Genomic DNA, 26507 nt, shown 5'->3' with positions numbered 1-26507 from the left:
AAAATTGTGAGCATTTCAATAATATTTTTATAAACTCTAGAATGCGGCGATTTCAATATGATTAGTTTTTCGGATCAAAGTGGATTGACTCATCTACAACATTATACCGGGTGTTTCCTGTAACAAGAGCAATAAATTAAACTGTAGACTGTACTCCTCAAACTGACCAACATTTGTTCAACAACTTTGAAAAATAACTTATGTTTTGTTTTTTATTACACATTTAAGTTGATTCTAAGACGCAATGTATTGCGAATTTTGTTATGTTTAAACCGTGACAAGCAACGTCAAACACACTGATGTCAGCGTACATTGAAAATAATATTAAATTTGTCTGAAAAAGTTAAAATCTAAAGATTTCATAATTTTTAAAAGTTGTTAATCAAAAGTTATATCGTTTTAGGAATAAAATGTATAGTTTGATTATTTGCTCGTGTTACAGGAAACACCCGGTATATGTTTTTAATATTTATATTGTCTTTAAATATTTTAAATATAAGTGATGGAGGTTTAAATAATTATATGAATATATGTCATTTCTATCTTTTAAAAGCATTACTATTGAAAACATAACCCATTACAATATAGTTTCTTCAAACATCAAAGAGTGCATTAAGAATTCTACCACATTAAATATGTTATTAAGATTGTCTGTTTTTATTTTAACAATATCGGAACGATTTATACTATAGATGTAATACTTGAGTACGTATAATATAGTATCATTGGTCTATTCTGAAGATAAGTCTAATGCAATAAAAGATAACGATGAAGAAATAAATAAATATTTAACCAAACTAGTAAGTTCAGATGAGAAATTCAACAATGTCAATATAAACACACTACACACACAAACACACTTTAATCTGGCAAGTGCAGCGTAAAGCGTGATAAATGGCATTTATGAGTGGGCTGTGGAATTCGATCGTCGGAGGGACCGATAAAGAGGTGACTTGGGAGGAGATCTCGCAGTTCTACTTCGATAAGGGGAAGAAGTACTTCTCTGTGTCAGAGTGGGACAAGCAGGAGACGCCAGTGGTGTACGGGGAGGCGCATAAGATAACCTTCAATAAGGAGAGGTTAGGGTTCACGCCTATGAACTTTGTGTCTATCTACAATATTGACACTAGAAAAGGTTTGTATTAGTTTGATACTCTACGTACATATACGGTTTTCACAAATCAGCATCTTCCGCCCGTTGTCCCGGCTTTCTGCTATGGCTCATGGGAGCGTCGGGTCCACTTGGCAACTAATCCCAAGAATCGCGGTAGGTACTACTTCATGCGAAAGCGACTGCCATCTGACCATCCAAGCCAGAGGGTATACTAGGCCTTAAAAGCGACTGGTAATTAAATACCAAATGATATTTCGTACACAAGTTCCGCAAAACTCATTGGTACGAACCGGGGTTTGAACCCGCGACTTCGGGATTGAAAGTGGCACGTCCTTAATATACTTACTCCGTTGGCTCAGCGACCCAAAATGAGACTTGGCCTCCGACACCAGACAGCGCCACTTTTCTTGATCCTGTGCGAATTCTCGCCAATTGTTGACTCAAAGTTCGCACAGATCCGCCTCCACCATGTCGCTTCAGCGGTACCTGGGGCGTCCGATAGGACGTCCCCCTGCTAGGCGACCTAGGAACCCTCTTTTCACGTTCCGTTCTTCATCCATTCTCTCAAGATCGCCCAACCAACGGAGTCTGTGAGATTTACTCTCTCCCATGATGTTAGGTTCAGCTACTAAGGTCTTCAATCTCACGGTTTCTAAGGAGTGAGGACTGTCCCGCTTCCATCCTTATTATACGATTTTCATAAAATGTTTATTTATTTACTTGGGCCGCCTTTGGTGACTGCAATTCGTTTTCATTTTTACAAATTAAGACACAAAATTACTTATACATAATGATTAAATTTCTTTAAAAAATGATTTTTACTATAACTTAATTGAAAATAGGAACTGTATTGTAAATTACCTATATTCTGACATTATCGGTGTAAATCACCAAAATATACTAGATAAGTACCTTTGTGCTTGCTGAGCTAAGAACTACATTCTTAAGCTAGTGGCATGGCAATGGCAGATGGTGCAATATTTAATGTGTAAAAAGCCATCCATATTTCAAATGAATGTGTTAGCGTATAACGTTCTAAGAAGTATCACGGCTTTGTTGTCCAAGAATAATTTGCACAAAATGGTTTTTGCACATATCGTCAAAAAATGTGACAATTGTTCATCAACTAGTATGGAGACTAATAGTAACATTGTTGTTTTTAGCGGAAGTAAAGATGCCGAGCGGCCACGTGGACAAGCCAGCGATAGAAGACAACCGCGACGGCACGGTCAGCATCAAGTATGAGCCGCGAGAAGAGGGCGTGCATGAATTGTATGTCAAATACAATGGGGAGCATGTGCAGGGTAAGTAATTTTAGTTACTTACTCGTATTACATCTATGGAGGACATACCATCACGCTCCGCCTTTTATGCCATTTAGGGTCCTAGCTAAATTGGTTGATCAATACTTGTGCTATAAAATATTCAATTTAGCTAGAACCGGAGCGTGACGTGACTGTACAGTCAAGTGTAAAAATATGGGTGTAAACATCTTACTCAAAAATATGTCCATAGCATCTTATTCCAGTGTAATAAGAGCGTAGTACCATATTTATGAGACGATTTATTCGATACTTATTTTTGCACTTGACTGTACATCGTAGGCTATGTCTCTGTCTTAGTCAATACATTATAAAAGTAAAAAAAATAAAGGCAGGTTAAAAAAATAAGTATGACGAAAACAAGTAGCAAGATTAGTAAATTATGTTTATGATTCCGCAATTGGATGCATTTTGCAGTGCCATGTCATAGGATTTTTTCTCAATTTGTACTATTTCACTTTGTAATCTTTCTATGGCAATGTCATTATCATCCTATATGCCCACTAGCAAAGTCACAGGCCACAGCAATCAGCCTTCTTCACAGCATAGTCTTCTGGTGGACTTACCGATACTACTTATAAAAATAACATTTATCTTTCCTTCCAGGTTCCCCCTACAAGTTCCACGTGGACTCCATCCCCTCGGGCTACGTAACGGCCTATGGCTCGGGTCTGGTGAGCGGCGTCAGTGGAGAGCCGAGCCAGTTCACCATCAGCACCAAGGGTGCTGGCGCTGGGGGGCTGTCCATGGCTGTGGAGGGACCTAGCAAAGCTGAGGTATGTTTAATAATCCACGTGGACTCCATACCCTCGGGCTACGGCCAGGGTCTGGTGAGCGGCGAGCCATTTCACCATCATCAGCTGCAAATATGAAGCAGCTAAAAATGTTATGATCCCAAATATCATTAGTGCAATCAGTCAAAGCAAATGTTATAAAGGCTTGATTACGCACATTTAGAAGAATTTTATGCAAAGTAATCAATCAAGAATTTATGAATAACCTAACTGTAGTGAATAGGGTTTATTAACAGTATCTTTGTGTTCTACAGATCACATGCCACGACAACAAAGACGGCACAGTATCTGTCTCCTTCCTGCCCACTGCTCCAGGCGAATACAAGGTCTCCGTCAGGTTTGGAGACAAGCACATCAAGGGATCCCCCTTCACTGCCAAGGTAAGCCCTATAACGGATAAATTTACGCTGGCGCGAAGACCCAAAATGAGTCTTGGCCTCTAACACAAGATCTCGCCCTTTTGCTCGGTCCTACACCGATTCTCGCCAGCTTTCGCCAACGCTGAGGTCACGGAGATCTACCTCCCATCGATACTTAGTATGATATACAGGACGGCATCCGGTTGGTCAACCCGAATATGCTCCTTTTACTGCCCAATCTTCTTCTATTTATTCGAATAAAACATTTACCTAATATACCAATGAGGTTACCGGCTACGGATTTCGATAGAGAAATCAAGAAGATATAGTTCTTCCTTAAACCTAACCGTCAAAACCATACAGTCGATAGATATTCCTCCTCTTCCTCTTGATTTTACATCTTTATAACATACGTCCCATAGCATCTTTTTTTTAAACAAACGTTTTTAAACAAATGAAATTATATCTACTCGTACTACCTTTAACAAATTATTATTATTTTTTTATTTAAGCCTTTTATTTCCAATAGAAAAAAATACATACATGCACGAATAAATTTTAAAATCATTTAAAAGTATTTACGTTTTTCCTTAATTCTCTTAATCTAATTAAATTATATTATTTTGTAATTATTGTTTTTTTATTTATTTATATAAATAATATTGAATATTGCGAAATAATAATTTATAACAATTTAAGTTCTATTGGATGTCCATTTATGGACATAGGCCTCCTCCATACTATGCCATATTTCCCGATCGGTGGCGGCACCTTTAACAAATAATCACCTCAACTTACAGGTAATATTGTAAATATTCCAGTGTTTGACATTGTTTCAATTAAATAGTTGTAATCTTCAATCTTAATGTAATAATAAAGTTGATATATTGACTCAACTATTGGACTTAGGATGCCGGAAGTTCGACAGCCAAAAGAACGGTTACTTAATTAGAAAAACTGTTTTAAAAATCAGAACGTACATACTCTGGAAAGCCAACATTGTCAGAAGAGAAAAAACGCGTAATTAAAAAATTGCACAGGTTATCGAACGCGCCCAGATTTTTCTGGTTTGCCGCCTTTTTCTACTTACAAAGTTGGCTTACCAGGTTAGGTATAAATGGTGACTTTTAAGTATTACTTTGCACACGTCATACCATGCTACATATCATACGTTACTATTTCTACATTTTCCAGGTAACTGGCGAGGGTCGCAAGAGGAACCAGATCTCCGTGGGCAGCTGCAGCGAGGTGACTCTGCCAGGGAAGATCACTGACAACGACATCCGCAGTCTAAATGCTTCTATCCAGGTATATTTGAACTTTAATTGTTGATTGTTTTTCGGAATGGATTTGTTATTGATTTGTTTCTTGTAATTAATTTTTGATATCTCGTTGAAGATGAACTTGTTTTCTTTTGTTTTTCATTCCAATTATTCGATAAATGTAAATTTATTCGATAGCGAAACGTGACGTACGCGTTTGCGTTAAGTCTCATTTTGTATGGGATTTTGAGTTTCGTCCCGCTTGGCGCGCTGTTTCTAAATCCCATACAAAATGACACTTAACGCAAACGCGTACGTCACGTTTCGCTATCGAATAAATTTACACTAGGGGTACAGTTAGGAATTTAAGAAGTTTAACTCAGTATTTACGAAATATACTTATACATTTACCATTTACGTACATTATTTTTCAACCTCTGACCCATGTCATCTCAGTAAAATTTTGTAAGATTTTTCATTTTTAGGTTACAAATTATATGAAGATGACACTTGCCACCCATCGAGTACCAAAAATCCTATATTTCAAACTTTCTCAAACAAAAATCAAAATATCTGTGGGGCTATTTTAAAGAAGAAACCTATGTGTATAATGATGATTATTTTTCCAGGCCCCATCAGGCCTGGAAGAGCCTTGCTTCCTGAAACGCCTACCATCGGGCAACATCGGCATCAGCTTCACGCCGCGCGAGTCCGGTCAGCACATCGTCTCCGTCAAGAAGATGGGCGTCCACATCCAGAATTCGCCTTTCAATATAACTGTGCAGGATCAGGAGGTTGGAGACGCTAAGAAAGTTAAGGTGAGTTAGGGTCGTTTCTTAAAGTCACGGTTTACGATGATCAAGGCCGTCAGTGTCAAGGTCGTCCTTTCACATAGACCGCGAGCCAGAAACAGATTTCCATGACCAATCGCCTCCCGGGTGAAATAGTGGTTAACGGCTATGTATCATAAACCTTTGTGGACGTCAGCTGCCGCTCAGTGGGTGGGTTGAGGAATGACAGCCAACGAAACACGTAAAAAAATTTAGACATCGCCTCCCGTTTGATACTTTGTCAGATGATAGTACAGATGCTGTTGTTAATTTAAAATATTTTCAGCCGGTTGCATCGCGGTGGTACGAACGTCAGCCGGTCGAATGAACATGTAAAAAAGTGCTTTACCTTTTTATGATAGTAATAAAACAATTATGGAAGTCAAACAATCATCAGGCGTTTCAAATAAACCGTTACGCAATTAACACATTACGCATACTTTGCGGACATAAAGTGGTAGGGCGTGTATTTTTTATATGTTCATGTCATCAACTGACGGTCTTTCCACCGCTGACTTTTTTAAAATCTATGATAGCATCTAAACTATCATCTACAAAGTATAAGCCGGGAGGCGATGACTGACGATATATGCTCCTGGCCCGCGGTCTAATATCTGTATTCCGTATTAAAGTATTCTCTGGTGTACCCAAAGGGAAACTATTACCCTGGGACATCAAACAAATACCACAACACAAATCAGTGCGATATGACGATACAATGTTGCAGGACTTACTCTTGTTTTTCCGTTTTCCAGGTATCTGGCAGCGCTCTGAAAGAAGGCAAGACTCACGCCGAAAATACCTTCTCTGTGGACACCAAGAATGCTGGATACGGTGGTCTTTCGCTGTCTATTGAAGGTACACACTTAAAATACATACTTTTATTGTTTGGACTAAGATCTCATCATCAGAACTGAGTTTTGACAAAAACCGGGCCCAATCTGTATATACATAGATTCAAACAAAAATATTTTTCAAAATCGGTTCATAATTGACGGAGTTATGAAGTAACAAACATAAAAAAAACACACACACACACCGAATTGATAACATCCTCCTTTTGAAATCTTGAAGTCGGTTAATAAGGATGGTTTATTCACTGGTTTTCCTTTTAGGCCCCAGTAAAGCCGAGATCCAGTGTGCGGATAGCAAAGATGGCGTCCTGAACATCAGCTACAAGCCAACCGAGCCTGGGTATTATATCGTTAACCTGAAATTCGCTGATCACCATGTGGAAGGCTCACCGTTCACTGTTAAGGTAAATTTGTGAAAGTCGGCATTCTATTCAAAATTATCTTCAAATAATGAATTAATGGTAAATAATAAATAATTCATATGAAAAGGTAGAAGATACTGATGACATCTTACTTAGTCACTGGATACGTATATGTGCTAATCACGTAACATAACACTTTGGGGTAAAATCGAGCACGTCGTGTTTGATATTGATGGATCACTGACCATTTTTGACCATTATTGATTTTATTTTCACAGGTTACTGGTGAGGGCAGCAACAGACAGCGAGAGAAGATTCAGAGGCAGCGCGACCAGGCGCCGCTCACCGAAGTTGGCACCAACTGCAAGCTCACCTTCAAGATGCCTGGTAAGTCATATGGTTTTGTTATATTTGAAGTTCTTGTATAGTTGTGTAACACACGTATTGTGTTGTATAGTCAGCATCAATAGTAGCAGATGAAACAACGCGCCAAAAGTATCTGCCATCCTGGATAACTTTTTCAAATAGAGATAAATCTCTAAAGTTTCCGTTTGTTTAAGAGTAATCTGTTACAGTCTAATTGTTCCACGCATAGAGACATAAATATCTCTTTTTCTTTAAGCTGTTAGATAACGATAAATACTTTTGAAGCGTAGTCTGATCCACTAGTTTTGTTGCTGATTTTACATACTACTAGAACCTAATTCAGAACTCAATAAATATGACTCCTTTCCATTGGGACTCATTAACTCACAAAAGTAACTACACAGTAACTTCATTCGCGAGGATCGATTTTATTCCTTTTCGCCTTTACCGCGTGATGGAATTTTTGAAGCATTCATGTCCAAAACTTTTCATAATGTTTCCTCTTACAGGAATCACCTCTTTCGACCTCGCTGCCACCGTCACCAGCCCTGGCGGCGTGTCTGAAGACGCCGAGATCCAGGAGGTTGAAGACGGACTGTACTCCGTGCTCTTCGTGCCTAAGGAGCTGGGCGTTCACACCGTGTCTGTCAAGTACAGGGAAATCCATATTCCTGGTGAGTGACTGAATCACTGTTCTTTAAATCCTTGAGGTTGCAGTCAGATCACAGAAAAATGGCAAGTTGTGACGCTTGCCACCAATAACTGAAATGACCTCGGATACCTAATCTCTTGATAATAAAACAACATAGCTTAAAATTCTGATAGAACATTCTGAGAGAACTAAAAATCACCAAATGGCTCTCAACGATCTGCCAGGAGAGGGCTCTCAGATTCTTTGGGCACATAATGCGATCGCCACACCACAGCCTCGAACGTGACATCATACTGGATCAAGTTGAAGGCAAGCGCGCTAGAGGAAAAGCCCCTGCAGGATGGTCGGATTCCATAAGACAAGCATGTGGTTCCATGCAGAGGGCAGCCCCCATCGCCCTTGATCGCGTTATGTGGAGGGACATAGTTGTTGGTCAAGATTCTCAGGCATGAGGGAACGACGAACAAGAAGACGAAGCTTAAACATAAGGAAAATTATTTATCTTTGGCATCGTGCTTGGAACAGCCTTTACAAGCGATTTACTACAGCAAGTTAGTCTGTACTCGAAACACTGCTAGCCATTATGAGTTCTTGTGGTGAGTATGGTTCCCTAGGACACACGTCGGATTTAACCCTTTGGCTACCAGTAAATTGTAAAAAGACCTTTTGTAGTATTATCGTCCACACCTCACACTCCTTCCAGTATCAGCGGACGTAGCGTAATAAAGAAATAAACACATTACAATATTGACCAAACAGAAAGAAGATATCGAGTAATAAAAGTAACCTTTGATTGACAGGATCCCCCTTCCAATTCACCGTCGGCCCTCTCCGTGACTCCGGCGCCCACTTAGTCAAGGCCGGCGGCGTCGGCCTCGAGAGGGGCGAGGCCGGCCGTGTCAACGAGTTCAACGTGTGGACCCGCGAGGCGGGCGCTGGCCAGCTGGCGATCTCACTCGAGGGGCCGAGCAAGGCCGAGATCGACTTTAAGGATAGGAAGGATGGATCGTGCGATGTGTCTTACAAAGTTGATGAGCCTGGTAAGTGAAAGGAATTATAACACCGTTGCAGCCATATATCTAGAAAACGCTTTTTTTATTATTACGTCGGTGGCAAACAAGCATACGGCCTGCCTGATGGTAAGCAGTCTCCGTAGCCTATGTACGCCTGCAATTCCAGAGGAACGCACTCCATACCCTCGTTGAGCTCTGGCAACCTTACTCACCGGCAGGAACACAACACTATGAGCAGCGGGAAACAGGCAACGTCATTGACAGATTGTCAAGTCAGTGTTAATTAACAAAAAAACATAAAAAAATCTCCTTGATAAAATTAGTGACATATTGAACGGTCTAATCGCGACAGCAATGCGCCAACAACAGCAATGTAAATTATCAAGGAAATTTGACAGTGAAATCTGACGTGACGATTAGTTTCGACCGAAACATGATTTTTATTCGAAACCGAAAGTGAATGTTCGGTTTTGCTCTAATTTCAGCCGAAACCGAAACTGCAACCGAAACAAAGACATGTTCAAATCATTGAATAAAATGTCAATGTCAGTAGGTTTTTCTTTCTAGACACATCTATGTACAACCGCCAAACTCCTATATATGGACGGTAGAGTTAAGGAATAGAATCTCCATATATCAAAAAGTGTCCGACAAAAAATCATAAATAGAAATTTTATAGTCATGGTGAAGTTTTACAAGCTTTTTTTTCTTGCCCTGTTAGTATGTATGGGACAAATCTTGCAAGTTAAATTTGACCAGCTTCCCGGTTTCCGATGAGGCTGAAAATTTGCATACATATGTAAGTCGGGTGACAATGCAATATTATGGTGCCATCGAGCTGATCTGATGATGGAGGCAGGAGGTGGCCATAGGAACTCTGTGTAAAACAACGCAACCTAATGGTTTTTGGTGTTTTTAAAATTTTCTCGATGAGTATTAGTTGCCTGTGGAAAAAAAAGTGCAGTCAGCGATAAAAGCTTGTACCAAAACTGAAATTTTTGCCAAAAAACTTATTTCTTCCAAAATTAAATCTCAGTGCACTGAATTATAGTGTCGTTTACATAATTATTGTACCCCAATATCAAATATTATAGGAACCCTAGCATTTCGGAAGAAAAAGTTAATCACCACTACTTTTGAGGTTATAAAAATTCAAATCTTAAAAAAAGGAGTATGTGTAGTGTAGTTAAGTATTACATATTTTAACTACATTTCAGTGAAATGTTCGTTACAAATATTCTTAGACAATTCGGAGCGAATTTGGCATTCATTGTATTTCCACATAGGTGGTGAGAATCGAGTTCTTTAGACGTCCCACTACTGCTACATTTATAAATTGATTATAAATAATAAATAAATAAATAAATAAATATTATAGGACATTATTACACAAATTGACTAAGTCCCACAGTAAGCTCAATAAGGCTTGTGTTGAGGGTACTTAGACAACGATATATATAATATATAAATATTTATAAATACTTAAATACATAGAAAACACCCATGACTCAGGAACAAATATCCATGCTCATCACACGAATAAATGCCCTTACCAGGATTTGAACCCGGGACCATCAGCTTCGTAGGCAGGGTCACTACCCACTAGGCCAAACCGGTCGTCATACGATTATATTACAAACCTATTTATTGCAGTTATAATGGTTCGATAGCACAGCGGATATTTTATGAACGACGCTAGGTGCAAAAAACACTATATTTAAATAGTTATTTACAAGTGCAGAAAATAGGAAATTCGCAACGAGTGGTGATAAATTAAAACACGACAGAAGGGAGTGTTTTAAATCGACACGAGTTGCGAATTACCTATTCGCACGTGTATACAACGTTTTACAGTTTCGATATATGCATGGAAAGTGGTCATTCGCGCGCGCGTGCGGGAAAGTTCGCAACTCGTGTCGATTTAAAACACTCCCTTCGGTCGCGTTTTAATTTATCACCATTTGTTGCGAATTTCCTATTTTCTGCATTTGTATCGTAAATAACTATTGCACTTGTATCGTAAATAATTATTGAAGAATTAACTAGGTATATCCTTTAATTTTACGAATAGTACCGACACCCGGGACGCTGGACCCGGGTACGTCCTTAAACTACGTCCAAAAGAGAGGTATGGGCATCGTGATGGTCATCTCGCTTTGTGTGGCAGGGCACAGCCAGTGGATGTCATTCCAGATCTAGAGCAGAGCCCAACTGGGGAAGTACCTCCACCTTATAGAAAACCGCAGCCAAATAACACTAGATCCTACTCATAGTGTTGTGTTCCTGCCGGTGAGTAAGGTTGCCAGAGCTCAACGAGGGGGTGCGGGCTTAGGGTCGGCAACGCGCATGTAACTCCTCTGGAGTTGCAGGCGTACATAGGCTACGGAGACTGCTTAACATCAGGCGGGCCGTATGCTTGTTTGCTACCGACGTAGTATAAAAAAAAGACATTAACTCTAAATTAAAGATAATTATTTTGAATCTGCCTCTTAAAACGTGCAGCTGCCGTCATAACTTTAAAAAGGTGTTATAAGAAAATATTGTTAGGTACTTTTTGATGGAAATAAATATGCTGCCTACTGCAATGGAACAAGTCGCTTTCTACGGTAATTTATTTCATGATTTGTAGACTGAATGGAACGTTTTCTCTGCGATATTTAACTAGACGAAGCAAAGGTTTACATGTTTCAGCCGGGCATGTCCTGCTACTGTAGTTCACTTAAATAACTCACAGTGTTTTATCGTTCACGCATCGCCATCACCAAGTCAAATGACCCCCGCCCCCAAGGTGCCATACGGGAGCGTGCACCAAAAAACACTCAAAATGCACTTCATAAATAAATCGATGTTCCTTATTCGATTCACAACCACGCCCCCGCCGCAAACGACCAATCGCAACGCTTCGCGCCAACGCGGGAAAATTTACGGCCACCGTTTTGACAGTTTGATTTTTTAAACTTTGTTTTCTTTTTTTTTTCAACCGGCCAGTAAGTTTTTTTTACGTAATGGATGTCGCGATCTTGATGACCAGTGCCGGCCGGTATTTACGATATTTGTTTTTGCTAATGAAAGTCATAATTTCGAGCGTGCGTACATCTGGATTCTTGCGTTTTTGCCGCGTTGTGGTAATATTGCTCGGATTTAAATTGGTTTTAAAGTTTCCTTTGCTTATACAAGAATTTCGTACGCATTTATTATTTATAAGACAATATTTGAAGACGTAGAGTTGACTACGTTTCTTACTTGTTTGTTTTCTACCAAATAAATAAATAAATGCCCCATAGAATTCATTTTGTAGCGGCGGCGGCTTTGACGTGGTTTGATAGCATCCGAATTTTAAACATCTTTTTTCTTGTTTACCCAATAAAAAGAAGACAAGAAGGTTAAATAGCTGACTTTCTTTATAATTCCTTTGAAATGAGGAAAAAAACCGACGCAGCAGTGATTTAGAAATAGCAGGACATTGCGATTGTTACGACTTTTGATTTCGTCAAAATTTTACCATTACAGAAATATATGGTCTGTTTTTTAGGTACCGTTTAACACAAGTAAGTATGTATCATTCGTTGGGAGCAATAAACAGACAATAACTAAATTATTTTAGGTACCTACTGAGTTTCAGCGGCATTGTAATGTTAATCATTCTATTTATTTTATTTTTTGGGACATTCTGTCTAAAAACCATAGAACAGCGACAATTCAGGTTAATACATAACTTGGCTTGAGGTGTAGGTAAAATAGATAGATAAAATACTCTTTATTGGCACCTCAGTAAAAGATACAGCTGAAAAAAAAAACAATTCACTGTCGTTAAAATAGGTAAACTGTTATATTTTTAATAATTTATACGAATTCAAAAAGCTAAAGCTGTTTAAATTTATCCTAGCTTGCCCCTCTCTAGTTTTATTCTATGAGATTTGGCTTAAAGGGCTGGAATCCAGGTCATTAAACTAAAAAAAAACAAGAATTTGACACAATTCTGGGGATTGACAGGGCAAGCTATGCTGGCGCCATCTGTTAGATACTTCGACCAGCCAATCCTATTCTATTAGTAGAATTAAAATGCATTGTAGTGGAAATATATAGCCGGTCAAACAACTTTGTCAGTAGAAAAAGGCGCGAAGTTCAAATTCTCTATGGGAAGATAAACCTTTGTGCCAACATTTTTTTTAATTCACCGCTTTTACTGACGGAAATGGCTTGGCAGACTGTATATATTAAAGGGAGCCACATGAAATCGAACGTTCGAAATTCAAAAATCTGCCCCCAGAGTTATGGTCTCAAAATGACGGGCAAATAAGCAATCAAACGACTAGCAAATTTGGCTAGCTGTTGCATTTCAAAATGCACCCATTTATGCAATCAAACTTCATTTGGGATGCGATCCAAAAACCAGCCGTGCGGCATTCCGTCATAGCGCTTCGTCTGTCCTTTGAAGAATTTAAAAAACCTTTTTTACCGACGATTATTTTCAAGGCGGTCAATTAAAATGACTCCTAAACACCACGGCCCCAGGAATGCTACTCTTGAATTTGTCTCCGACCATTGTATTCTGATTCGCAAAAAAGTTGACCGACAAAGGACGTTTTTCTAAAGAAATGCTTCATAAATGTATCAAGCTTAGATGCCAAATAATGACTTAAGTTTTGTATTAATTTAGAGGTGAGAGTATTTTGTGATTGCTCGGTTTTTCAGTGCGTTATAGTTTTATTAAGTTTGTAACAAAATCTGTTAAGAGGCATGTAAAGAATCTAAATTGGGTAAAATTTTAAACTGTATGTTCTTCTTCAGGGAATTCACTGCGGTCCACCTTGGTAATTTTTAATTTTTTTGTAAAAATACACGTTTTCTAGCTTTTAATTCTGACTGAGAAACTAAGTTAATATACAAAAACCTTACTGTTATTTTTCTTGTATAAAAATCATATTTTACTTTTATTTTTCTTTTAATCGCAACACAGTCGTTGGAAATTAATTACTTATTTAAAAAGTTAGCTTTTCGTCATCATATAAGTCACGGTCACGGTCTACAAGACGAATACCTACTTATCTTCCTTATTAAAATGAAGGAGCTTTACGGCGAAGTTGGTACCTGCCTTTGTTTTGTTATTTCACCGAATGTAATAAATATTTATATCATTCATTTCATAGAATTCATATGTCGTAGTACATAATGGATATATACAGATGATTACTATAACTAGCTTATATCTAAAATAGGCCCTTGAGGCATTGTTCTTAAAATTATTGCAGCAAAAATGTTATCTAAATTTAAATACGTATGAAAAATATACGAAAAATAACATGTCGTTTCAGACAGGAAAAAATCCGGCATTTTCGTCCACTATCTAAGATTTAAACTTATAGTTTATAAACTGCGATATTTATTACAGAAGAAAACAAAATACAAAGAATCCAAATACTTGATACTAATAAAAAATAATCTATAGTATTAATATTCATTTCATGACCAGATTCTTTGAATTATAGATTACTAGGCCTAAAAAAGGTATCTGCGTACTCCTTATCAGTTAATTTCCTTAAAAAAGTGGCTGTGACATAATCAGACAGACAGATGGACATGACGAATCTATAAGGGTTCCGTTTTTTGCCATTTGGCTACGGAACCCTAAAAACATTATCAAAATATCCAAAGTAATATTATAAATGCGAAAAACAGAGTTAAATACTCTCCGAGGGACCGATTTACATGAAATTTGGTAAGGATATAGTTCGAGTCCCGGAGAAGGACATAGGATAAATACAGTAGGCGCTCGGTTATCCGGCACCTGGAGTTGTCCCCCTATGCCGGATTTTTGGAAATGCTGGACTATTGGATTTGTATGGAAAATAAAAGCTTTATAAAAAAAACTACGGATCAAATGCCACCGCTCTACATATAATCCAGCGTTCACCTGAGTCGCTGATTACTTGGCGTTTCGGGTTGGCGAACGCTGGAATACCTAGTGCCTGCCGTAGCTTTTTTACGAAAAGACCATTCTTTGCAGACAAATGTAGGCGCGCTAGTAACATGCTAAAAAACGGAAAAAATGTCATATGTCCAGTGCCCAAGGCTGGAATCGAATCAAAGGTGCCTAAGCCTCTCGGCCACCCAGGTCACGGCGGCATGGGTGGAATTTTTCCAAGTATATGCAACTTCTTGAGAGCTTTGGTACCTACCGCGATAGCAGGGATGCTGGTTCGATTCCAGCCTGGGGCACTGGAGGCCTTGGGTAATTTTTTCTTCGTATATGACATTTATTTCGGCTATAGAGGTAATTGCCGCATTGGGCCAGCATGTGGACTAAACCCCAAGCCCTCTCGCGCATGAGAGGCCTGTGCCCAGCAGTGGGACGTATATAGGCTGAATTATTTATTTAATTATAACTAAAAACATACTTAAATAATAACAAACTTAGAATAAAAAGTAACCTAAAATTAAAACTACTTAAAAAACTAAAACGCCTACCCAATATGTTTATATTAAGCTAGATCACCCAGGCCAGGCGGAGGGGTTCCCATAAGTCTGGCTGCGTTTCCCCTTTGGATCGCTATGCCGATCCGTTGGGTGAGGAACGCGCCAGCCCTATAGTCCCCGGTGACATCAATTTTTTTTGATAGTTGCCTAATTAATTTGTGAGCGCTTAGGCATTATTTAATTATAATTTATATAGTGCTTAGTGTTTCTACTTGAAATAACACAGATAAAAAAAAATGTTCTAATATAGTTCATGTCATCCACGATGACGCGCAGATTTGTCAAATCTGACCTTCAATAACATGATTTTTTTTTTTAATACTACGTCGGTGGCAAACAAGCATACGGCCTGCCTGATGGTAAGCAGTCCCCGTAGCCTATGTACACCTGCAACTCCAGAGGAGTTACATGCGCGTTGCCGACCCTAACCCCACCCCCCCTCGTTCAGCTCTGGCAACCTTACTCACCGGCAGGAACACAACACTATGAGTAGGGTCAATTGTTATTTGGCTGCGGTTTTATGTAAGGTGGAGGTACTTCCCCAGTTGGGCTCTGCTCTAGATCTGGAATGACATCTGCTGTGCTGTGCCCTACCACACAAGGCGGGATGACATTCACATTGCCCATACCTCTCTTTTGGACGTAGTTTAAGGACATACCCGGGTCCAAACGCGTCAGGGCTCGCGTCTTCGTGAATGACACGATAGAGTATGATAAATAAACGCCAATGAAACCCCATTAAACCGCAATTCTCATTAGAAACAGTTCGTCAGCTGCGGCTAAGTGCGATTTGAGTGCGCATTAGCATCATGCAACTTGTCGCGCATTCATTAAGTGCGTAGCCCGCTAATCCGTTTTTGATGTCATGAAACTTTGGTTAATTGTGGAGCGATGTCACCGGGCCCTCCGCGGCATTTGGCATTCGTTAGATTGCTGTTTATTTCATAATTTTACAACTTATATGAGTATATAATATATACGTACATATAAAATAATTTGAGCACATTAATATTTTATTAGGTGAATTAATTATTGGTGGCGCCCTCTGCCCCGTTTAGGGGATTCTTTCATCTATGTAAATTATCATATTAGATTGAAATTGTGCTTATATATTGTTTTATTAAGTATATGACATCCAAGGGTCATGACGAACATGACATACTAAGCTTAATAATGTATATTTATGTATAAATTGTGCAATATAAATTGACTTAATTGTGAATAATATATAGTAATAATTAGTATTCTAATTTAAAATTGTGATTTTTTTTTTAATTTAATTTGTAATTTTAATGTGTCTAAAGTAATAGTTATATATATATATATATATATACATATAAGCGGATATAATACAAAGGATAGTTAATCAACTTCCTTTTTTTGTGCCGTTTTCCCAATTAATACAAATTAATTTACCGGAGATGAGTGTTATGTGTGTTGAGCCTTTCCTTATTGAGCTCACTGTGGGATTTAGTCAATTTGTGTTGTAATAATTTGTGTAATTTGTCCACTTATAATATAAAAATACCTTGGTTGTGATATACACCGTGTTTTTATTGAATTCCGTTAATTCGGGGTATCGGTAAGTACGTATAAGGAAACTAAATGGCATAGTTAATTAAAAAAAAAAACTTTTTTATAATTTTTTTATTATTTTTATTTTTGTAAAAAGTAATTAAATGTTGTATATAGCGTTGTTGTCACACGTGCATTACGTTGAACTTAACCAAACAATTGAAAACTGTAACATATCAATGTCATTTCGAACATCAATTGTCCGAGATAGTACTTACGTTTTGTAGCAAATGTATTAACTCATACTAAACAATAATCAATATGTAAAGAGGCCCTAAGCCAAGTGTACACGCTCGTAAGGGACTTATAAGAAAAAAAATATCTCCGAAATGCAATTAATTAGAATACCGGTGTCTTTGAGAAAGTTACTTAATTTAAGCTCGGGGATGCACCCTTGAAATTAACGGAAAAAAACACGGTGTATAGAGCAGAAATAATCGTTCACAAAAAATTAAAATATATGCATAAAATTTGTTAAGGGCCTTTGTTGCAGACAAGGGGCTAATAATCACTTAATAAAAACATTAAAAATCAATTAACATGTGCCATTCGTACGTGTATTTTGAACAAATCGTTTCTACGCTACGTTTGTTTCAATTCAATTTGATACATTTGCAAGCAAGTTTTGTTACGGCTTACCAATTTAGAGGCAATCACTGAAAATCGAAGATTTTCATAGCACACACAGTGTCAAACCCCTATGAAATTATGATGTATAAATAACACTTGCACTGCGTGAGCTATCATAATATTTGCAGACTTGTCTTGGTCTAACTTTATACAAAATTTTATTCATCGAGTAAATTTATCAAGTAATAGTTTTAACTATTTAAGAGGGAAGTATAGAGTATGAAGAAAGAGTAAGAAGAAGTAAGAAGCATGATCGTCCATACAAAAATAAAAAACCGTTATTCCTCTTCTAAATTTTCACTTCTCCATGTTTTTTTTTTTGTATGTTATTGGCACATTGAAAAACTACAATACAATACAATACAAATCCTCTTTATTGCACAACCTCTGAAAAAAAATGTACATGTAAACTAGGTTTATAGATTTTCTTTTTTTTATAATTTGCAAATTTCAAATAAGGGAACTCTATAAACCTAGAATATATTATGCTGAAGCGATTAACATCAAAATCAAAGTGATTTGTTAAGATTTAGTTAGTGAAAACCGTTTTCTTCCGAAATGAAATTTCATAGAAAAATTACCGTTATTTCGTTAGATTCGAAAAGCTATCCTTTCCTCTTAAGCCTGTAAAAAACTTTGTAAAAATATTTAAACATTTTGCAAACTGCTCCAAAACCAATAAAGCACAATTTTAACCAAACAGAAAACGTAAATTTCACAATGACATAACAAAGCTTTCCCACAAAAACCGGTACACCTGTTTTTATTATTAAAACATTTTTTTATTATTAAAAAACCTTAATAAGAAGCAGGAAAGCGGGGCAGCGACCCGGGCCATGTCAATACGACTACTTTGCATAGCCTACATCATTATTTGGACCATTGGGAGGCCTGGTTGTACTTGTAACTAACTGTGGCTTAACTCACGCTTAAATTGTCCGCCGCGAGAACACTCACTTTGTATATATAGGCTGCACCATTATTTGGACCAATGGGTGGCACATGGCTGACAACTAACTGTCGTTTAAATAACAGAGAGTGTCAAAATTAAGGATTGTGTCGACAGGCAGTATCACGTAGAATAACCGATCATTATCACTATGAAAAACCTTTTATTAAGCTTTTATTTAACTTGCAATGCATAAAAGCATGTAAGTATGTTTGTGTCAAATCTTGCAAGCTAAATTAGACCCACTTCCTAATAATTCGATTGAGCTGAAACATCACATACATAAATGTAAGTTAGATGACAAGGTAATATTACCATCGCGTTGATCTCATGATGGGCACAGGAGGTGGCTACAGGAACATTGTGATAATGATAAAACAACACGACCTGGTTTTGTTGGGGTTTGTTCTTCTCAATCAAGTCAATCTTATATCATAGTTATAAGCTTATCTAGATAGTAAGTACTTAAATATTAACTAATTTAATTTATTATAATGCATGCGACACACATGACATTACCTATGTAATATGTATTTGCATGTCTCGATGACCGAACATGTAGCTCTGCTGTATAATTATTTATGACCTATTTTACATGGTATTTTTAAGCAAAAAAATGTATAAAAAACCTTTTTACACATTCTATTACTGCTGGGCAGACGCCTCTTCATACAGTGGGTATAAATTAATTTGGGTTCTAATTCCTGCTGTGTTTACTAGTTTTACTATTAACTCACAGCCGAGTTATATTATGAAACTAGGAATTATTTGAAAATTGTAGCTTTGGACAAGCTTGGTAATTGATTCGATTTACAGAGGTGTAATTTTGCTTAACTATATATTTTAAACTGCAGTTATTATAGCTCAGTAAAACCCCTGTGTCACTGGCCCTCGTCTAATTTGCTGAAACAAAACCAAATCCAAAAGAAACCCAGTAAAAACAAGACATTTTTGTACAATCAGCAAAAACGTGGCCAAAAAACCAGCATTCGGATAAATAAATCTGCAAAACTGTATGACCACCAGCGCGAGCGCCGCGTCCCATACGAAAAAAAACTTTTATATGTAAAAATTCAAATTCAGGCTCGGCCTGGGAAGATGTATTGTAGCATCGTTATCCGTTATTCAGATTGACTGACGTTTTCTGAGGTTTTTAGACCAATTTAAATGTTTTTTGTACAATTTCTCGGGTTTTTAGGGCGTGCAAATTTATTAGTGTATTTGTCGGGGTTGGAGGAATTAGAATTTCAAAGTGCCGCTTAATTGAGGACAGGTGGGTGATGTTAGATGTAGATGGATGGAATGCTAACTGATGCAATGCACTATTCTATTGGAGTTGAGTTGTTTTAGACTCAATATTCTGATTAGAACTGCCTGGATTAGTTTTTTTGCTTTGGTTAATATTCCTTATTTTTTTAAATGTAGGGATGACATTGCTATAAACATGGGATAATGATTTGAAGAAAATAATTAACTGGAGGTACACTTAGGAGCAAAACTGTCCCAATAATAGCATATTAGTAGAATGTTGAGAAGTTGATGTCGATCAAGGGGAGGGGCACATGGTTATACATAACAGTACTCCTTGAAATTTTCTAAAAGAAAAATAGAAAAAACACATTTTTATTTTTTTTCCAATACTTCTAGTTCCTCCTATGAAAACTCCAAATAGGGAAGCATACATAATTAAGAAATTTAGCCTGTTTAAAATGAGGTATCAACTATTTAAATCGTGAACATAGTTTTCTAGTTATGGCAGAATAACAGTCGTCTTTGACATTGAACTAACAGACACTTTCTATGGCTGTTTTTAATGATACACTTTTGCACCGAACTATAAGTCACCTAAAAGTAACTTCAAAAGTATACCCCATTATAGTACATTACGATACAAGTGCGAAAAATAGGAAATTCGAAACGAGTGGCGATAAATTAAAACACGACCGAAGGGAGTGTTTTAAATCGACACGAGTTGCGAATTACCTATTCGCACATGTATCGTACAACGTTTTACAGTACATATGGCCCTTTAAATGTTCGACACAGTAACGTAATATGCTACTTCTCGCACTAGTGCTATAAAGTAGCCCCATATGTACTGTAAAAACAATTTAATGATGATTTTATAGTGGCAGAATCTCTTAATTATATATGGTTCCCTCTTTGGAGTTTCCATAGGAGCAAATCAAAATATTGGAAAAAAAAATGTGTTTTTTTTTCTACTTTTCGATTCTAAATTACAAAATAACCGTAAATGCCAAGTATATCATATGTTGTCATATGCATTATTAGTAACAGTTTTTATAAGTACTTTTATATGCAATTTTGAAGTAATTTTAAACCTACATATCATCATAATTTTTTTTATGGAGCGAAAGTCAAAAATTCAGGATTCGAATCAATACAAGCCCTCGAGAAAGGCTTCAAAATTGCTAATTACATTTATGGCAGCTGTATTGTGACCCAAAAAAGCGCTACGACTTTTTTTATGCCTTTTCTGAACCTACTGCACCTCAAAAGTACGTTCAGAAAAAGTAACTTATTACTGCGGAATATTATTTATATATTTTAACATTTTTTTGTGTTTATCTATCAAAACTAAAGGAAAATGTTTTGTTGATAACATGTTTTGTAATATGTAGTTAAATAATTGTAGCTTTGTTTTTATTGACATTTTGTAAAATACGTGTAAGTAAGAAAAATATTCCTACAAATTCTTCGTCAACTTATTTTTGGGTCAACCTGTACCATTAGCGGTCTTAAATATATATCTAAAAAGTAAACTTATTGTGTTATCCATCCCCAGGCGAATACCGCATCGGCCTGAAGTTCAACGAGCAGCACATCCCGGACTCCCCCTTCAAAGTGTACATCTCCCCCGCCATCGGCGACGCCCATCTGCTAGAAGTAGCCCAGTTCCCTGATGCAGCGCAAGTGGACAAGCCAGCGCAGTTTTACATCAGGCTCAATGGAGCTAAAGGAGACCTGGACGCTAGGGTAAGGACCTTCTGCTGTAAAATCATCTTCAAGGCCAACGAGCAGCTTATCCCGGACTCTTTCATCTCACACGCTATCGGCGACGCCCATCTGCTAGAAGTAGCCCAGTTCCCGGATGCAGCGCAAGTGGACAAGCCAGCGCAGTTTTACATCAGGCTTAATGGAGCTAAAGGAGAGCTGGGTGCTAGGGTAAGGACCTCCTGCTGTAAAATAATATTCAAGGTCAACGAGCAGCATATCCCGGACTCTTTCAAAGTGTACATCTCCCCCGCCATCGGCGATGCCCATCTTCTGGAAGTAGCATATAGGTCCCAGATTCAGGTCAAGTGGAAAAGCCACAGCACAGTTCTGCATACGGTAAGATAAGAACCTCCAGCTGTAATATTATCTTCAAGTTTAACGAGCAGCACATCCCGGACTCCCCCTTCCAAGTGTACATCTCTCCCGCCATCTTTTAGAAGTAGTCCAGTTCCCCGATTCAGCGCAAGAGAAAAGGCGTTTATGTCTTTTTGTCTAAGTAGATACTTACCAATATTCATTACTTATTTAGATTTTATAGTAAAAAAAATATTATTTTTGATGACTCGTAGATAAAGTATTGTATACAATAGTGATATAATCAAGCTTTTCAATCTCGTACCTCACTTAGGCAACTCAGCAAGATTACGGTAAACACGGTACTCGACTGAAAAGCTCTCTATTGTATCATGACTGTATAAAATACTATTTCAGCTCTTTTCTAAGACTAACATAAGGCGGTTTTTACAATTCAATGTCAGCTATGAAACTTCATCTACTTGCAATATTATTTTGTTCACTGCCCTCAATTGCCTATCGGTTGCCCTGACTGCTTATAATTGAAAAGTCCAATAGATAATATGGATTTAGAAATGATCTATTGCATTTTTGTACCCCACTTATAATCATTTGGACACTTGTCTGTTATTTGTGTATTTGTTGTATTGTAGGTATTGTTGTAGTTTTGCCCTCGTTTTAAATACAATAGAACTATCCGTTACAATGAACCATAAAACTGCTAAATCCCTGAATATCAAATACACTATCAATAATTCTGTGAATCACCATAATATGCAAACCCCAGTTAAAGATGTACAAATCTCTCTGGATCATTGCAACATTCGGCAGACAATATGTCTTCCAATAAAGAGGCCGTACAGTCAGACGGAATTTTTAGCACCATTTCATTGCAATAAAAAAAACCGTCGCTAGTGGAAGGAGAGTAAAAATAATTTTTTCACCACAGCAGCTCGAACAAAACTACGAAACAAAACTACTTTCGTCTCTCCGGGGAGTGACAAAAGCGCGACTTTCCTCACTCCAGGAAGTGACGAAAGTGCGACTTTCCTCACTCCAGGAAGTGACGAAAGTGCGACTTTCCTCACTCCAGGGAGTGACGAAAGTGCGACTTTCCTCACTCCAAAGAGCGAGACAAGTTTTCGTCATAATGATGATGCTTTTCATTCTTGAACGTAAATAAATGTGGTTAACTTTACTTGATGATGAATTTTTTTATCCTTTAATATGTTCTCACTACTGAGGTGAAAAGTTGTATGTGTCACTCGAGAGCAAAGTTATTTTACATCTCGTGTTTCTGAGTCCCTCGCCACGCTCAAGATTCTAGCTTAGAATCTTTCGCTTACTCAGGACTCAATATCAACACTCGCAAGAAAGACCAACTTTCTTCTCTTGTTGCACAAATAACTATTGTCAAATATGATCTAAAGACCCGCGTTTAAAAAGAGCACAAAGTTCACATTTAGACCCGTTTTTCTAATTTATCTCCTCTTATAACTTGGGGACTAATGTAAGTAGCACGCAAATTTATTAAAACTACAGTTGGGCCAGAGACGATCTAGAAAACTGGCATCTTTTCTGTGGACAATTCGAAAGTTAGGTAACGATTTCAGTACCAACATTTTACTGGGGCTTCATCATCATATCATATTACTTCCAAGAAGTGGAAAGTTGGAACATGCCTACAAGGGTCATAATTCGATTTTTTTATACTACGTCGGTAGCAACCAAGCATACGGCCCGACTGATGGTAAGCAGTCTCCTTAGCCTATGGACGCTAGCAACTCCAGAAGAGTTACATGCGCGTTAACGACCTTAACACTCCGCACCCTCGTTGAACTCTGGCAACCTTATTCACTGGCTTCTGCTAGTTTCTCACAAGGCTATTTTATTTTATTCATTTTAGGTATAACAAAGAACTATTCAATATAATGTTATCATCATGTCATCTCGTTTGCCCCTTTCCCATCATTAGAGGTCAGCGCAGCATGATTTTTCCTCCATACCTCTTTGGCCTTCGTCATCTCATCATTCACCTGCTTTCTTTTCATATCATTTCTCACACAATCCATCCACCTTTACTTGGTTTTCCTTTCTTCTTGCATCCCTTCACCTTCATTTCTAATATCTTCCGCGAGTTGCGCGTCACATGACTTTCATCCCACCGCATCACATGCCCGTACCATGCTAGGCGATTTAATCTTACCTTTTCAGTTATGGGTACAACTTTCCTAGGCTTCATACAGGCAACATGCATACAAGGGTCCGGCAAGTAAATTAGGCTCAAAAGTCAACTAATTTTATTATGTCCACAGGAAAGTCCCATAACCTTAAACTCACGCTAAAAAGTTTTTGACCCAGTTAGAACGTTAGAAAAATGTACATAATACCAGTATAATGTGCAGCTGAGTGTACGCAGTCCGGTGAGGGGTCAATTTGATTTATCGTGTGAACATGACGGACTGTACGTCGTGTGACGCAGATTTATGATGGATAGCCGGACGGGAGTTTAAGGAAATAAAAGAATTTCTGGAAACACGTATCATATAAAGGTTCTGATTTACTAAGCTAACAGGAATCAACATAAATCGAAGATAGATATTTTTCACCGCACCAACTGGTAAAGGCCCTCTTGATTGTTCAATAACGAATGAAAAAGTTGCATTTCATCCACATGTGGGGCAAAGTAATCAGATGAAAATTTCGAGTTATTTCCATGTTAGCTGGTAGAATTGAGTTTTAAATGATGATTTTGAATGATAAATTTTGAATTACGTTCATTTGGATTTGATTTGGTTTGATTTTTTGGTATTTAGTTCTTAGTTTCCTCGCGTTAGTGTGGTGAAAAGTTTTGTGTTTCACTCGGAGGCAAAGTTTGTTTAACCCTCGTGCCTTGAAACCCTCGCAACGCTCAAGATTCCACTTCTCGAACCACTCGCTACGCTCGTATTTCAATTTTGGAAACTCGCTTGCTCGCGTAGCTCTCGCTCGTGTTAACGAGCGGTTAAAAAATAAATTTGCCCCCATGTAGAACAAATAACGATTTCCATGTAGTACCTAGTCGATAATTCAATACCTTACTAAAATCGTTCGCTAATGATGTAAGTTATCAATTGAATTGGATTACCTAAATAAAATGTGAACTTATATTGGTACACAAATCTCATCAAGGTGTAGCTCATCAAAATCCATCGTAGGGATTTTATAATATGAACCTTTTAATGTAGATATAGACGTAGACACAAACATTATGTATGTATTTTGGTCTATTCAATAAATTATAGAATATAATTAAGTTACTAGTCAAATATCCCAGAATAATCATTAAATTATCTCAGAGGTAATTCTAAATTTATAAATATAATCCTATCCGTATACCAATATCTAAAAATACGAATAATTCATCACAAACTATAATAATTCCCAACAAGCCTGTAAAGCACATGAAAGATACTGATTTTTCTCTAATTAGTTCAGCATTGTGTTATGGCTTCCAAAGAAAAAAACTAAACTAAACCAACTATTTATAAACTTGATTCTACCTAATCACTTTTTTAACCCAACTGTGTCTCAAAACTAAAGTTCTCGTCTGTTCTCCCCTAGCCACATTGGCGCGAAAAAATGTAATAAAACCTACTGACCGCGCGTGAGGCGCCACAGGAATAAATCTCTGCGCCATTCATATTTTATAACCACGCAGACCTAGGAATGCTGAAGGAACAGAGGGTTGCCATAAATAATAGTAACAAATACAAAATAATAAGTTCAACAAGCCTTGTGTTGTGGGTACTTTAGACAATGATATGTATAGTATTAGTCTAATACTATAGTTCAGACTAAATCAGACCAAGCTAACTTTACACCGTCATGGCAAGCGACAGACTGGAAGATTCATCAAAAACGTCAAATTCTTATAGTCCAAGATTCCAGAGCCGCCAGACCTTACTTATTTTCTCATGATTGAAATGTACGAGATAATATAGTGTCAGTATGTACTTTTAATGTCTGCATACTTGCTATATTGGCCCGACGGCCATTTGTCCGGTACAAGGTGCTAAAGTTAGGTAAAAATATTACTGACTTTTCTTAAATTCTCATGGCTGATTTTTATGTATGTTTTAGAAAATATTGTTAAAAATTTATAATCAATATTGCCAGACTATTTCCGCCGGCGGTAACTGTTACCGGACGCTTTAAAGCTGTCAAAAAATATTGTAACTTTACTTACGTTCTCACTCATGATTTTTATAAATGATACTCAGGGAACTATTACTATTATATTTTGTAAGTAGCCACACCAATTGGAGGGTCCCAACCATCCCCCAGACCCACTTTGTCATTGTGGACTTTATGATGATTGACAATGATATAATATAACAGTCATGTCATGTCACATAGAAAAAATGTTCTAAGGCTAATTAGAATGACGAACATGAACGATTCATAAGAAAATAGTTAACAGGCGTACAGGAAAGATTGAAAATAGTTACAGTCGAATATATTTGAATGAAAAACTTGTGAAATAACTTTGCGGCGATAAAATGTCTACGGTCAGATTTATACTAACATTGTGTAAATTTATCGATTTCCGCTACCTAAAGGTTGTCTGGAATAGATCGCTTTTTAGCTGTAGTAG

At 37.5% G+C, this 26507-nt stretch overlaps 1 protein-coding gene across 15 annotated transcripts in view; it reads left to right on the top strand.

Annotated features, from left to right (window-relative positions):
• Nucleotides 1–26507, top strand: part of LOC133530542 (filamin-A) — a 127363-nt gene that overhangs the window by 93982 nt on the left and 6874 nt on the right. For 11 of the 15 annotated variants that reach the window (XM_061868485.1, XM_061868484.1, XM_061868487.1 and 8 more), the window contains 11 exons: nt 2278–2418; nt 3043–3212; nt 3485–3610; nt 4784–4897; nt 5481–5669; nt 6437–6539; nt 6797–6939; nt 7176–7284; nt 7773–7937; nt 8716–8955; nt 21366–21556. In XM_061868485.1, the coding sequence (XP_061724469.1) occupies nt 2278–2418; nt 3043–3212; nt 3485–3610; nt 4784–4897; nt 5481–5669; nt 6437–6539; nt 6797–6939; nt 7176–7284; nt 7773–7937; nt 8716–8955; nt 21366–21556 (1691 nt within the window). Of the gene's footprint in view, nt 1–810; nt 1136–2277; nt 2419–3042; nt 3213–3484; nt 3611–4783; nt 4898–5480; nt 5670–6436; nt 6540–6796; nt 6940–7175; nt 7285–7772; nt 7938–8715; nt 8956–21365; nt 21557–26507 lie in introns of all 15 variants that reach the window. The other 4 variants (XM_061868477.1, XM_061868476.1, XM_061868478.1 and 1 more) reach the window with 2 other exon arrangements.

This window comes from Cydia pomonella, chromosome 23, assembly GCF_033807575.1.
Source record: "Cydia pomonella isolate Wapato2018A chromosome 23, ilCydPomo1, whole genome shotgun sequence".
NCBI classification, from domain to species: Eukaryota; Metazoa; Arthropoda; class Insecta; order Lepidoptera; family Tortricidae; genus Cydia; species Cydia pomonella.
The sequence above is the reverse complement of the archived record's forward strand: the minus strand, read 5'-3'. Positions and strand labels throughout refer to the sequence as shown.